At 43.0% G+C, this 15,435-nt stretch overlaps 1 protein-coding gene across 1 annotated transcript; it reads left to right on the top strand.

Moving 5' to 3' along the window:
- The first annotated feature begins 325 nt into the window (after window positions 1-325).
- LOC146175641 (thioredoxin-related transmembrane protein 1) lies at window positions 326-14,384 on the top strand. The gene is made up of 8 exons (XM_084582038.1): window positions 326-501; window positions 801-916; window positions 1,057-1,102; window positions 1,616-1,744; window positions 3,603-3,648; window positions 6,088-6,189; window positions 9,140-9,271; window positions 12,005-14,384. Exons 1-8 carry the CDS (start codon window positions 359-361, stop codon window positions 12,086-12,088), a joined length of 798 nt encoding a protein of 265 aa, XP_084438164.1. The 5' UTR covers window positions 326-358; the 3' UTR covers window positions 12,089-14,384.
- The last annotated feature ends 1,051 nt before the right edge of the window (window positions 14,385-15,435 follow it).

Below are 15,435 nucleotides of genomic sequence, written 5' to 3'. Positions count from 1 at the left end.
TTCTCATGCGGTTGGCGGCGCAAGTGGTAGATGTCTTCAAAAAATATAAGAACGGCGAAGAGAACAAATGCAATGAAAATGTAGAAATCAAAACCGAAATCTGAAACTCTGGTCCCCTAGTGTCAGTCAAAATAACTATTTGTTCACAAGAATGAAAAAAAAACGCAAGAAAAAAATTATACAAAATTTTTATATAAATTTTGCACAATTTGTTTTGGACCTGACAGAGAAAAGTGCTTGTGTTTTTTTTTACAAGGTTTCGACCGATCTCGAACAGATGGCACTTTTTGTCAAGTTTGGTGGCGACACCTTTGGGGCATTACGACAGGCATTCATTCCACTGCGCTCGTGGTTCAAAATGGCGATCTTGACAGCGCCGTCGCTATTGCTTACTATCGTGCTTGTAGCGTCAAACGCGCACTTCACCGCCAGCCAGCACCTTGTCGAGCTTGATGAGTACAGCTGGAGCCAGCTACTCGAAGGAGAATGGATGGTTGAATTGTGAGTGTCCAGCAGTTTTCTACTTTTCCATCGCAAAAGTCGGTGTTAGGTACCCTGGGGCGGGGTTTCCAACCTGAATGGGCCTTTTTGAAAATTGCGTCTTATCGGCGCAGTGCCGATCTACGCATTTATGAAAGCACGGCTGTCTTACCACCAGTGCATCATTGGCTGTTTTATTCCGGCATTCTAAAGCGCCGACTTGAGGGTAGTTTCAAGAAAACAACGTGATCGCTTTTTGGCAAAAAGCTGTCTTGAAACTGCCAGCGTGCAAAATGCGTTTCTCGTTCTTTATCTTCCAGCTTCGCGCCTTGGTGTCCGGCTTGCAAGGCACTTGGGCCTATCTGGAAGGAGTTCTCGGCATGGAGCAAAGACCTGGGCGTTAGAGTCGCCCACGTTGACGTCACTGCGAACCCAGGTGACGAGCGAGAAGTGAAACGAAAAAAAGAAAGAAAAAAAAAAAGTGAACTGCGCGATTGTTGCTAGCAGGATCGTATTTCTTTTCGAAGGCATTCTTCGAAAAGTTCCATGTACGCTAGGGTTATGTTTCATTTCCAGGGCTCAGCGGGAGATTCATGGTGACTGCGCTGCCTACAATTTATCAGTAAGTCAGCTCATTTTATCTTTCTTCTCATTCTTGCCTTCTAGATTACTGGAACATGTCGTATAGGGTTGCATAAAGCATTGTTGGAGATGTCATGAACGTGTCATAAGAGTTAGTACTGATTTGGTCATATGCATATGCCCTGTGGGAATGTGAGCGGCAAATCTGCCCAGCATTCTCAATGCAGGAACAATTGCTAGACGTTCTTATTGTGCATCATTATTGCCTGCACTGTTCGGCTGATTCGGCTGACTTTCAGTATATGCCTGCTGTTTACTGTGCTGTGTGTGTAAGCAGTTGATATGTTACGCCTTCAATGTTACTGAGACCTTGTCAAGCAATGTGGTATAAGCATCTAATAAAGAGGCTCGAGCAAGACCTTGTGAGAAAAAAAATTAAAATTGAGGCAGGTGGGCATTGCTTGTTGACCATGCAATATATAATAAAGCTACATTATTTGTGCCTTGCAGATGTTTTAATTTTCCCACGTGTTCTTTATTTGTTCCTCCGCAGTGTTAAAGACGGCATCTTCAGGCAGTACCGTGGTTCGAGAGACAAAGAGTCATTCATCAATTTTGTTGAAGAAAAGAGGTGGCAGAGCATTGAGCCAGTGTCTTCATGGAAAGCTCCGCAGTCAATACAGTGAGTCTCGCTTCTTTGTTTGCCTACCTGTAGGGTGAGCATGGCTTGAAGGCTATTGTGGGGGCTAAACGAAAACTGGAAGAAACATGCACTATGCTAGAGGCTGCTATTGGTTTTTTCTGCCCAACGTTTTTTCATGCAGTCTGCTGTACAGATAAGGCAGCTGGTTTTGGAAAAGTTCTCCTGGTTCAACTTCTAAGGCTGTGCAGAAATGTTATTACTTTCAGTGACATCTCATGTACCATTATGGGAGTCTTGCGCCTGTTTTTATTGTAAGGCCTCCATGAAAGGTGTATTTAATTGGTGTAATGGGCCGATTTTAATACACAGAACTAGACAATGCATAGAAGACAAATGACATGCACATGCAGCACTTCGTGCAGGACCCCCTCCTCCCTTCCTTTTTTGCATCCATTGTTTTTTCTGTGAGTTGTCATGCACCTCAATATTCGATCATTCTCTAAGTAGAAAGATCATTTCACGTGCCTAGGTACCGCTGTTCCCATATTGACAGTCGCATCGATTCCATTGACATTGACAGTTACGGCCATTATGTTCATCTCATTTATTGCGAAACGCACGAGGCAAAAGAACTCTGAGGACAAACAGGCCAACTAACCTATCAGTTAATTCTGTCAGGGGTTGATATGGAATTGACCTGTAATAAGTATCACGTCGGCATCAAAAAACACTGCCGATTTAGCTTAGTTGCGCAAATATGAAGTATATGCGATATCACTTGCCACACATGAAACTTGTGCTTCCAAATCTGTGACTGTTTGTTCTGAAGTTCCATTTAGACCATTTGCCAAAACTATGCCAATGGCATCGCTATAGGCTCAGAGACAGCATTCCCTCAGTTCACGCAACCTGTTAGCTAGGGCAAGTCTCGTTGCCTCGGCATCGCCTAGAAGATTCTGTTCCCTTTGTTCAAGAGTCTCATTACCTGAAACGACTTTCGTGGCCTCAGTATTGGCTCGAAGATGCCGTTCCCTCTGTTCTTATACCACCTGCTGCCTCTGTGATAGCCGCACGTGTGCGATGCACCGCTGTCTGAGTGGCCACAGCTGTGTGACGACGACATACAATGCACAGTACATGGGGCATTCAGCCCGTAGTGCTTTATAATAGGATGCAGTATAAAAAAGACAGCAGTTGCTAACTATGGGCCATGGTACATTGTGTGTCCATTACTCTGCTTAACAGTAAAGCAAATCATTTTGTGAAATTTGACCACCCCAAAGAAGCCCCAGCCATCCAAATTCTTGAGCTTGTAATCTGGTCTGCTACGAAGTTATTTTTTGGTTAACCACAAATGTTTTAACAGCAGACTACTTTCTTTCATGGAGGAATTGCATGTGGTGGTTACTGCATACTTGAGTTGTATCCGACTGTAATGCAGTGGCCAGCGAAGCTGATCTGTTCATGCTGCTGCGGGATGAAAACCCAGTTGTGGCGATATTTTATTTTCTTTCAAGAGCAAAGCGGTGCTCACACAGACAGTGGCTGAGAGAAAGCTTTAGTGCTAGCACACTGAAAAAAAAAAAAAAAAAAGGTAAACCACTTTTTCCATTACGATTCATCCAGAAATGATCACTGCATTTTTGGGTTTTTTTTTTTTTTTTCCTACCTGCCTAATACCTGAACAAATGTGTAAAATTTCTTCCTCTAACCTTTTTCCTTTACGAGTATGCCACCTGTGTGGGGCAATTAATATTCCGTCTGACTCCCTTTTGCTGCTTTTTTAGGTTTATTTTTAATTGTTATTACTCGTCTACTGCCACTGCCTCAATGACTGACAGGATGTCACGAAAATTGAGTAAGAATTTTGCATTCACGGTCCTATGGTCCTTTGCAGGATGTCCCTAGTGGCACAGTTCTTCAAGCTGTCCATGGCCGTGAGGGTATGTGATGCTGTTCAGTTGTTCTTAGTTTGTCCTTCTCAATAGTTCTGCTCCTGAAAGTCGGCAAACGAGGAATTGGGATGGGCAGATTTGACACTAGCAGCATAGCATTTTCGTACATTTCTTTTCTCTTCTTTTCTTAACAGGTAAGTTTGTAAGAAGTGCTCGTGTTTTATCGTGCGGGCTAATATGGGCGACGGGACAGGTAAATTTAGTGTTTTCTCCAACTACATATTATGCTAACACATCACCTCATCTGCCATTTTGACTAGACAAATCCGCTACACCCATTTGTCCACAGCAGGCATTTCTTTGGGCACTGAAACAAGCTGTGAGTAGCTGTACTAGGTATAATGCTAGCATCATCTTGGCTCATACAGATACGCATATAGTTCCTGTGCTGACTCGATTAAAGTTTCAGGAGTCTTCCTCGTTTATGTCTGGCATCTCAGCGGACTCTGTGGGAAGCAGAAGAGTGCCCAGTGTATGTGAATATGTACATTACGGTAGAAAAATGCATAGGCAGTGGAAACAGAGTATGGGGCATGGTAGTAGAAGCTGATTGCTAGGTACATAAACGCATGCAAAATCACTCGAGTATAGAATATAGACAGATAGACTCATTTAAGCGTCATTTCGCAACATCTATATGAATTCACTGCACAAAAATCTGGCGAGGTATTATTGTATTTAGTCAGTTCTAATATGCCCTAGATCATAACTTCACGCTTGTTTTTCACAATCAGAAATATAAAACTGCAATGCTTTGATTGTATTGCACATCACATTTTCATTCTTTTAAAAATTGACCGATCTTCTCACCTGGAATGGGCAACCTTTAATTCAACCTTTCTAATGGTGATTTAATAAGTGGCGCCGCCTGAATTGGGTCTTTCTTTCAGTTGCCTGTTAGTCTTCAAAGCAGTAACTGATGCATTTTCGTAAAGTTTGTAAACCAGCTGGCTTTTAACTTTCTCCATCTTAGACCTTTTATACGCGCATGAGGTGCCTGACGCCCTCACACACGAGATCACTGTTTTTTTTTTTTTTTTTTTTTTTTTTTTGCTCTAAGTTTATGTCATAGTGAATTCGGTACGCCGTCACAACTGAAGCTCCTGTATTGGTTAAAGTTCATGATACTTTGATGACCCGGGGGTGGAGGGGAGCGGTGTGAACCGAATAACGACGACACAGCAGCCTCTCCAGAGAAAAAAATGACAGCTTAGACGGCTGTGCAGCTTCATTTTTATTCAGACCCATCTCCGGCACATGAACTGACTCCAAATCATTTGTTGGCTTTCTCGACACGCGAACGTCTCGATATCGTTAAAGTGTGAGGTTAATTGGCATCACACCGTGGTTAAGACGGGACGTTTTGACAGCATAAATGGGCCAGACAAGTAGGCGCTGTACTAGTGGTAATATTGCATAAAAACAAAAAAGCAGCTTTTTAGAAACAAACTGTAATGAAATCAGTTAAAACAAGAGAGCGAAGCGACGTCCACTTCCGAATACAGAAAAATTTTGTTAATGCAGCCTTCGACCCTAAATAACTGCCGAAAAACGTTTGCGTCACAATTTTATCTAATGAACAACTAAAACAGGTTTGTCTGTACATTTGAGGGGAAAGCTAAGTGACGATTTTTCGCGGATTCATCACCTCATAAGTCAATGCAATGAAGCAACTGCAAACCACAACGGTTCAGCATCATCATCATCATCAGCCTGACTATACCCACTGCAGGGCGAAGGCCTCTCCCATATTTCTCCACTTAACCCGGTTCTGTGCTAGTTGCATCCACTTGACCCCTGTGAACTTCTTAATCTCATCCGCCCACCTAACTTTCTGCTGCCCCCTGCTACGCTTTCATTCCCTTGGAATCCAGTTTGTTACCCTCAGCGACCATTGGTTATCCTCTCTTTCAGCATACATTAACGGAAAAAGCAGGTGGGCTGAAGAGAGAAAAATATCAGCATGCGTTAGAAGGACATCATGCCATCCCGAAAAAAAAAAGACGCGTGCAGCAGTGGCTGACACGGAATGACTGGCCACATTGGTCACTGAAAGTTGTACTTGGACATAGCATGCTTCAAGATTGAGAGGCGGACAGCAAAACCACTGCTGCTAACCATGACGAGAACCCTGGTACTCGAAAAAAAATTCCAAGTTGCTATTTTGTGGAGTGATGGCAATAGGGCATTGTTCGCATAGTCTCATTTTCATACTAGAATTTAACATGAGTGTCATTTTTAGCTGCTTTTTTTGTTTGTTGGTTGGTTGGTTGGCTTCTGGAAATGCTTGTATTAGAATTGAGTAAATATGGAAGATAGAATTGAGGCATTATATACTGAGTGAACCTGTCCGCAGTTGATGAAGCTTAGAATGCCCGGGTTCCGACATGTGTTGCTAGCGCTTTTCAAAACTTGTTTCTTTTCTAGGCCCTTCATACAACGCTGGTTGACTACTATGGAATTCCATACTGGGGCTCATACCTGCTCTTTGCTGTTGGAACAATTATTGTTGGCGCTCTGCTTGGACTGGTAAGAAAGATGCGTGTATAATATTGTGTGTTATTGTTGTCGCCTTATGGTAACTGCCACGTCTCGTATGTTTTACGGAGCTGAGATGGGATGGTAATAAGAGTCTGTGGCAGAACATTTGATGCCCAAGATGAGCCTCTTCCCGGCGTATGGATTAATGACTCCATCGGAGGGGCTAGTGCAGCTGGGGTGCTTGTCCTTTCTTGACATTTATGATAACTAACATTCTCTCATGAGGTGGGTGATTTGAACAGGCTGGAACGAGGCGGGTCCACGCAGCCATAGATTGTGTATAGGTGAAGCAATGCGATTATTGTGCAATAATCGGAGCAGTGCTCTTACAAATATTGTCATGCTAGGCCTGTGCAGCAGGTATATTTACTGGCTGCTGCTGACCGGTAAAAGTTATTGTACTACTGTCGCCAACTGTTTTTTCGAACTCCATGGTACCTGGGAAATGGTCTGAATTACTGAGCAGTCCGAAAAATCCTTAAATTTAACACAAAAAAAAACTTTTTTTTTTTTGCGAAAAATTGGCTTTACAAATCACGAACTTCATCGCCCCTAATATGTCGATAATAGGAAAGTTATAGCCCTTAGAGCATAACACGATCTGCCACTGGGATGTGCTTCCACATGCCGGCCATGCTAGTGCAGTCCGATATGGCAATTGCAGCCACAAGTGTGCGTATGCGCTGATTGGTGCCGACGGAACAGTCGTGCGTTCTGCCGGCGAAGCATGCAGCTCTCTCAAGGCATGTTCTGTGGTACCCCACAGAAGCGGATCATGCTAAGCAATTTCTATTACTCTAACTCTACATTTAGACTATCTCAACCTGTCATGCTTTCATGGCCATGCCACTTCATGGTATACTGTGAGACAACAACAGGCCATGTTCATACCATGAACGAATGCACGCACCACGCGAGCCAGTGACAATCAGTTTCCATGATTAACAATGGCAGCAAACTCCGCGAGATGGAATTCACGGGAAAAAAAGCGAGCGGAAAGAGAGCCGCTGTGAATGCACCGACCCCCCCACCCCCCCTCCTTTCTCTTCCACTGTTTCCTGCGGACAGTGGCGGTATCATGGCGGATATTGCTGGCGTTCCATTTTCAGTCCGATTCCACGCTCATTGTAGGGTACCGCGATGACGACGAGCATTCCCTTACTGCCTCTGCCTCATATGACAACGACGACCAAAGAGCCAAGCTAGTCTGTCCGCATGACTGCTTCGCCTAGCTTTCATGGCCACTCAAGACCGTGGTTGTTTGTGACAATTAGATATGCCCACTCACGTCTATGTCATGCCGAAAAAGTGAGTCCTCAGCCAAAAAAACAATCTCCACGGTATTGCTGGCAGCAAATTTGGTCCGAAATATCAGTAGATAAAATATACACGTTCCTATGGGCGCGTGACTGTTCCTGAATAAAGCCTGGAGTATCGCTCAAATCTGAATTGTTGGAGTCTGAAAAATCATCGGTTACTGCATTTAAAGTGATAACGGCAGTCATGTTAGTGACAGCTGATATTTGCTTTAGGCCTACGAATATGTTGTTCTTGTCCATTACAAGGTATCGGTGCTGGATGGTAGGCCTGCACAAATACTTGACGCTTAAGATATAAGCAGAGCATTCTGTTGTTTAAGTCATGTTTAATTCTAAGAGCTGGTATGTGTTACCTTTGTTTCTGGCAACGATAGTTATTCCTGAAGTATGCATTTAAGCTCAGCATAGAGTCACTGTTGCTGTTTTTTCTCATGATCACACTAGTCATGATCAAGAATTTTTTCTATGTGGGCTCAGTCCAGAGTAGCCTTCTTAGTGTACTGTTATGGTTGCAAATATGTCTGCAACGGCTCCCTTAAATCTCCAGTGCAACACATTTTCATTTCCACTTGTTGTGTGGGCACTTTCTTTTTACGTCTGTGAATGGAATTCATTAACATAATTTGTTGCTTTATTCTTCTAGTAGCTTCCCAGCAATGCAAAATAATTATTTGTTATTCAATTTGCCCCGCTGGGGTGGCGCAGTGGTTAGGGCGCTTGACTACTGTTTCCAAGAATGTGGCAATTTGCCCCGCTGGGGTGGCGCAGTGGTTAAGGTGCTTGACTACTGCTTCCAAGAATGTGGGATCAAATCCCAGCCTCGGCGGCCACTTTTCGATGGAGGCGAAAAGCAAGGCGCCCCTGTGCTGTGCGATGTCAGTGCACATTAAAGAGCGCCAGGCGGTCGAAATTTCCAGAGCCCTCCACTACAGCATCTCTCATAGCCTTAGTTGCTTTTGGACATTAAACCCAACAAACTAAACAACGTTAAAACGTCAAGTTGGGCTAGTTGGTAATTTCTTGTTGGAATCATTTTGTAGCGGTAAAAACACGGACACAAAGAACACGAAACACAAGGGACACCCGCTAGACTGCAACTAGTTTCTTACTGTGCAAATACATGAAATATATACATGACAATCATTAAGCACACAGGTGCCTCGTCATTGACACATGGTCTCACCCCCCCCCCCCTCCCCACACACACACACACACACTCCTCACCCTCTTTCCTTTGTGGCATGCGATTACGAAGATAAGTAATTTCTTTTTCTGCCAAAGCAAGGGAAGGGGTGCTAACACACATGTCGCCCACCTTGTCAGTTTGATAGGCTTCAATAATCTCCCTTTTTTTCTTGGCCCCCACGTACATCACGGACGTAGCATCACATACTGGAAAACAATCTTTGCAACTCTTGCAATGTCTCACCAATTCCGACTCTCCGGCCAGTGATTGAACAGCCCTACGGTGCTCTCTTATACGGTTATTCAAACACCTTCCAGTTTGGCCAATATATACTCTGCCACAGGCAAGCGGGATTGAGTACCGCTACAAAATGATTCCAACAAAAAACTAAACAAAACCACAGTGTCTCCCAATGACTTCTTCTCTTCTGCAGTTGATCGTGTTCATCATAGACGCAGTGTTCCCACCCAAACTGCCCCCATACAAACCTGTGAAGAAGTCGTCAGAGTCTGACAATGAACAGGAAGAAGAGGACGAGGGCAACGAGTCGGAAGGCGGAAAGTCGGTGAGTCTTCGTACTGCAATGTTTGTTTGTGTATTTTCTTGCAGTTCTGTTTATTCTAATTGTGCTGATGACATTCTAGTGCAATGAAGAGGTGTTTTGCTCATGTGTGTAGCCTGCCAATCTCAGTGTTCATACAAATTCAGCTATCACCGAGGTCTTGCAGCTTGGACCTTGTATATTCCAGTGCTGGCGCTAGCTTTTTTTTTACGGCTTTTTCTACTGTATTTACACTTAAACCTGGGCAAACCGGATTGGTAAACAGAATGGTAACCAAACTAAGAAATAAATGTAGGTGAAATCACAGTGGGAAAAAAAGGGACGACACTAAAGCAGCTGATGACTCAGGGCTGCTACGAGGAGTGGGGGAAAATGAGGGTCAGAGGCACCGTAGGTGACTTAAAGGAGAGCGCGCATACAACTGTGGTGCTGTTGGCAGGCTCCACCTTTGCCACACTCTTCACCTTGGGTCGCCAGCACTCTCAGCCATCCAGCTTCAAGCGGGAATGCCAAATTTCTACAAACTCTGTTTTAGCTAACTGATGGTTAGCATGGGGTGTTATCTCAAAGTCAACTTCTGCAACACCTTTGTTATGTATAGTTCTCAAATACGTGCACTTCAATGGGTTGTTGCAGAATATCGAAACACCAGAAAAGCCTAATAAAAGCAAGTGCGGGGCAAAACAGTTTGAGCCAGGGTCCATGATTTTCAGCCCAAAATACCCATCGTCCTGGTTTGCAGTAGGACATAACTAAAACATGTGCAAATTAAAAAAAAGAAAGCTTGACTAGGCAAAAGCCTAGTTAACAGTTAGCGTGAGCCCACATCTGGGTGTGGTGATAGTTGCTTCTCACTGACACTTCCTACGATCTCACTCCATCACGAGCCTCCTATTACTAACTTTTTCAGACACGGCAATTCCAAAAGTTCAAGGACCTCTGGTCATTTTCCTCAGCTCTGCTTTCATCACCTGCCACATCTAAGTCTTTCTATGCTGTGGGTCAGCTTCTCATTAGGTGTCAGCACTGTTTTGTTTTGGCTACAGGGATGTCGAGCCTTCATAGTCCCTGGCATACTTCGCATCAATCACTGCTAGCACTGCAAGAGAGCAACTGCTGTGGAATCATGCGCTTGTTTTCTGTTCATTATTTGGTTCTTTGGCCACCCGAGGATGGAATCTTGGCTGAGATCACTCTTGCCGAACGCTCTCACTTCTGGTTGAAGCTACTTGCCTATGCGCTGACGAGGTTAAGACTAAAGCTAGCAGGGGGGTAGTAAGGCCTGACGGCAGTAAACACCCTGTGGTCGTCCTCTCAAAGATAATGTAGGTTGTGAGCCCTGCACAGTATTATAGCTATGAGCGAAAGTGATAGGTGGGTTTTTTCGTGCTTGTTTTGTTTTCCTCCTTTATCTATGTATCTGTCAATGACAGCGTCCCTCCATTTTCTCACCTAGTTTTCCCCTTCTTTCTGCTGTTGCTGCCCATCTCTGTTCTCTTACCTCTTTCAGGTGCCATTTAACATTTCGGTTAAAAGCATGACTTTTTTTTTTTTTTTTTTTTACCTAAACAGCATACCCACACCTCATCACTCATTTTATTTTTTCGAGCGAAAAACACCAATGGCTAAGTTTTTGCAATCACTTAAAATGTTTATTGCACACTGTTAATATAATAAAATGTTAATGTTAACATATCAGAATCTATGAAATCAGCACTGTAGAGGTTTCACTCTCAGATTGTGTTTCGAAGATGCACATGATGCAAGAAATGCAAAAAAAAAGTAAGGCATTGTTACAGATGGAAAATTATCCGTCGGCAACAAAATGGTGGAAGACATGCTGCTGTACTCAGTATTTTGCAAAATATGTTTTGCCGGGCCATAAAATAGACGAAGGATACTGAATTTGCCTTGAAAGAGCGCGAGCTAGAGTGTACCGTTGGAAGAACCAGCTAGTTAACAAGGTACGCAATTGTGCATAAAGTATCCGGAAGGCTTTTGAATCGTTAGCTTTGGACTGACATTTTTTTTTTGTCATTATTCGTGGGCATTGACAGGCAATGCATTACTATATTTATATCATAAAGAGAAGAGATCAGAAGATAAGGGCTTCCATTGGATACAGTGCCTGATTTCCCTGACCAAAAGCATACAATGCAGTGAACAACATAGCCATCTCAAGAGGGGTAATTTGACACCTCCTTTTTCATTTGAGCCCTGATTATTTGGTCACAGTAACATATGAAAGGCATCAAATTATTTTGAAATGTCTGCACTCTATGTTTCGCGCAAATCTGTTCACAGTTTGATGAAACTAAATGGTGCCAGCCAAAAGAAGAGCGGTAGAAAGACTCCTCAACTCTCCTGAGGGATCCGAAATGGCTATGTATCTCCTTGCTTTGGGTTGGCACCATTTACATTTGTTAGATAGTTACATGGGGTTTTATGGTGCAAACGCAACTATGGCCATGTCGCACCAACCATTGACATTTGTAATGTACCATCCCTAACGGATGGTACTGAGTCAGACTTCTGACGACTTTAATCTCGTCACAGCTGATGGGATTTTTATTTATTTGCGGTAATGCGCTACCTGTCGATGCGTGCTGTTACAGTGTCAGACTGGCGTGGGCAGTGTTCAGATAGCAAGTGCAGTTGATGTTTCCTGATAACACTGGTTGGATAAGATTGTCCTCGGTGACCCTGACAGCGGCAAACCGTTCCTCTGGATTGCAGGACGACGACGTAATTCTGGACGACACAGAGCAGCAGCACGGCGACAATGCGGAGCTCAGGAAACGCAAAGTTGAGCAGCAGTGAGCACTGTGAGCAGCTTAAATCGAAGCTCTGCTGATGAGACTGTCTCCAAGATGGTGTTGCAGCCTCGTGAATCTGCTACCGGAAATTTCTTCAGCACACGAGTTTGTCTTCTCAGCCCCTCCTGTGGTTGAAGCACTTCTGCTCATGAAGAACTCTGGTGGCAGTCTTGTGAGCCAAGATTTGCTTTGTTTTTTTTTACCGTCTTATGCCTTTTCTTAGAAATCTTCTCTTTTGGGGGGCTTGTGAGTGGAGAGACTGTTTGCTTTGGTTGGGCTGCTGTAATGGTGCTTACACGTTGGCCGGTTGGAAAAACTTTCTCACTAGTTGTAAGTTGTATGATTGTGGGTCAGGTGGTCAAGAAGAATAGTATTTTATGAAACTTGTGGATAGTGAAACAAAGTGCAGAAAAGAAAATTGTTGGGTAAATTCTAAGTAGCAGTTAATTGTTGGCTTTCACGGATTGGATAAGATGGGTGCGTTTGAAGCATGCTGAAGATGACTGAAAAAATAGGAAGTAACAGATTTTCTTTTTTTTTTTTTTAGGATGTCATTTTCTTGTGTTAAAAACCTCAAACAAGTGAGAAAGCTGTTTTCTGCACCCATCTTATTCTTACAACTTTTGCTCAACATTAATTGTTGGGCCTTGCTGTTGATCGAGTCTTGTTCTATGACAGTTGCTGCAACTGCCAAAGCCGAAGTCACTGTAGGACTTTTGAGTTAACTCTGAGTGATGCAGGTGACATCATGTGCAGGTTTATCTCCTTCCTGATCCTCTTCTGACATAAAATCTAAAACCAAGAAAGAAGCATAGTCATTTCGTCACTGCCCATGGCATAGTGTGTTTAAAATTGATCCTCGCTGCATGTTGGGAGGGTTGAAACAGGATATTGTTATTATCTGTTCTGTGATACGCATCAAGCTTATTTGGAAGGAAAATTGAATCATCCATTTGTGTGCAGCACTGTTGACGGAACTTTTTCTAGTGAAGTCAAAAAGGTTTGGGGGGACAAAGAGGTGTGCGCAAAACTGAAAGGTCTACTCCAGCTATCTGTTAGCTGACAAGGGAAAAATAATAGCTTTTTGTTGTTTGTTTACTTAAAATGGTCTCGAAAAGAGTGCCTTAAGAAATGGTGCAGTTTGTTTTATAAGATTTATGAGAGAGAAAACTTGTGTCATATGCCTGTGCGTGTCTTTTACATGTTCAATCTTTAAAGAGCATTATGGTGGATGTTTTAGTGCTTTGCACAGCGTTCTAGAGCGGTAAACTGTTGTCACACGTGTTAGTGATTGGTCACCTGCCTGTACTTTTACTTTTTAAGTTCGAACTTTCCGTTCAAATATCCGTGCACGTGTTCAGCAGCCTTCACATGTTGTGTATGATTGGTCTTCTCTTAGAGAGGAATCTAGTACTCGTGTATTGTAGTACTTTTCCTTTTCTCGTCTAGCCATGTCCTTGCCCGCTCAGGACTTGTTTTCTGCCATGCAAAAGTTTATTGGCATTCTGTAACATGTACAGTTGACTCAGTTGACTTTCTCGGAGTCTATAGATATATATTGCAAGTTTCTCTGACTGACTGTGTTTGAGCTTGGCACTTCAGAAAGGCAGGGGCCAATTAAGAATGCATCGTGTGTTGTACAAGCTAGCCTCCTGAACATGGATCATTTGCAGTTTATGTACAGGGTGTGTGATTAACTCTGTCAAGTATCACAAAACCTTACGTTTACCTGACTTTACCTTTTTCAGTCGGTCTCAAAACTGTTGTCTTCAAGTTATTACTTGCAGATAAATGCTTTGTGTTGTCTGCTCGAATGCTTAGCAGTACTCTACAATGTGTGTATGGTCGGTGCATGTCTGCATCTTGCAAGTGACATGAGAGAGCAGAGTGGCTTAGGCTTAGTGCCGTTAGGCTTAAGTCGGTTAGGCTTAGATGTCGCATGCAGTTGGCTTAGTTACTTTTTTTTTTTTTTCTTGCTTTGCTGCTTGGGCATTCCAGTCAGAATCTGCAGCAACAGTTGTAGTGGCAGTGATCTCTACATGCAGGAGGCAGCTGATGCATTACATTGCAAAAGTTTGTTCAATGCTTGCAAAAAAGAGAACACGTGTTGGACCATCATCCTTCCTGGCTGTGAGATAATCTCTGCTTGTCTATACCTTCTTTTATGTCTTCAGGAGTAATGTAATTTGTAGCTTATTTATTGCAGTGTTATGTTTTTATTCTTTCTTACAAATGTGTTTTGTTCTCTTTCAAGACTGCTTCCTCTCATGTGGATTAAAGTGTGGTTTCTACTTTTATAACCTGCGATGTCTTGCTCTATAAATTTTTTTTCTTTATATGAGACTATGCACATCGAAAGATGTTTTAATCCTGCTGTAATTTTGATGGCTCGTATAAATATCCAAGATGTTACATTTGCTGTTATTGGCACATAGGAAGTAGTGTATGTTATATTCTTCACTGAAGCTGACTTGAATTATGAGGTCGTAATTTTATTGCAGAAGAGGGCAAATACGGGCTGGTTGTACATGCTTAAGAATCGAGTAAAACAGCGCTAGAGAAAACGGGACACGTGAACGTATCTGTCTGTTGTTCACGTGTCTCGTTTCCCCTAGCGCTGTTTTACTCGAATTTTATTGCCTTTTGTTGTTGCACAAAATCAGTTCAAAAATAGAAACTGATCTCCGTGTTCTCTTAGCAGCTACTGCCTGTTATATATTGATCGATAATTTGGGGACTTATCCCTTAAAGCAGTTCAAACCCAATTCTTCCTAGTTTTCTTTGAATTGCTGCTTAATAGGAAACCGTGATGTTTGAATCACTGCCCACATTCCTGACACCAGTGCGAGCAGTGTTTTTGAAATCTGAATATGCAAAAGAAATTATTATGCTTTCAGGAGAAAAGATTGGACGAAAGTGCGTTTCACTCGCCCAGTGCCTCGTTTCTTTGTTAGTAGGATTGAAAATCACGCTGGCATCCCCCACTCTCGTCTCCTTTTTGGCCTTTCTCTTTGCATTTTTGGACGAGGTGTGTCAACTGGCTTTTCTTTCCTGCCCCTATGAAGCACTCTCCTTTGCGAAAGTTTGAAGCTTCTGACGTAGTTATTGGTTTTTGCTCGCTTTCACACCTTCGTTTCAGATATTCGCCCTTGCAAAACAAGGTAAGTTGCTGCACTAGTTGATTAATCATTTTTGGAGAAAGAACGCTAGCAGAGGGCGGACAAAGATGAAGAGGACACACCTCATTTGTCCTCCTCATCCTTGTCCGTCGTCTGCTAGCGTTCTTTCCCTGACCTTGCAAAACACTTGCAGTTGCTTAGACGCATATTTTAGATGAACTTCCCGGGTACA

This window comes from Amblyomma maculatum, chromosome 10, assembly GCF_055883805.1.
Source record: "Amblyomma maculatum isolate TAMU_Amacu chromosome 10, ASM5588380v1, whole genome shotgun sequence".
NCBI lineage: Eukaryota > Metazoa > Arthropoda > Arachnida > Ixodida > Ixodidae > Amblyomma > Amblyomma maculatum.
Note: the sequence above shows the minus strand (reverse complement) of the source record. Positions and strands in the feature narration are given on the sequence as shown.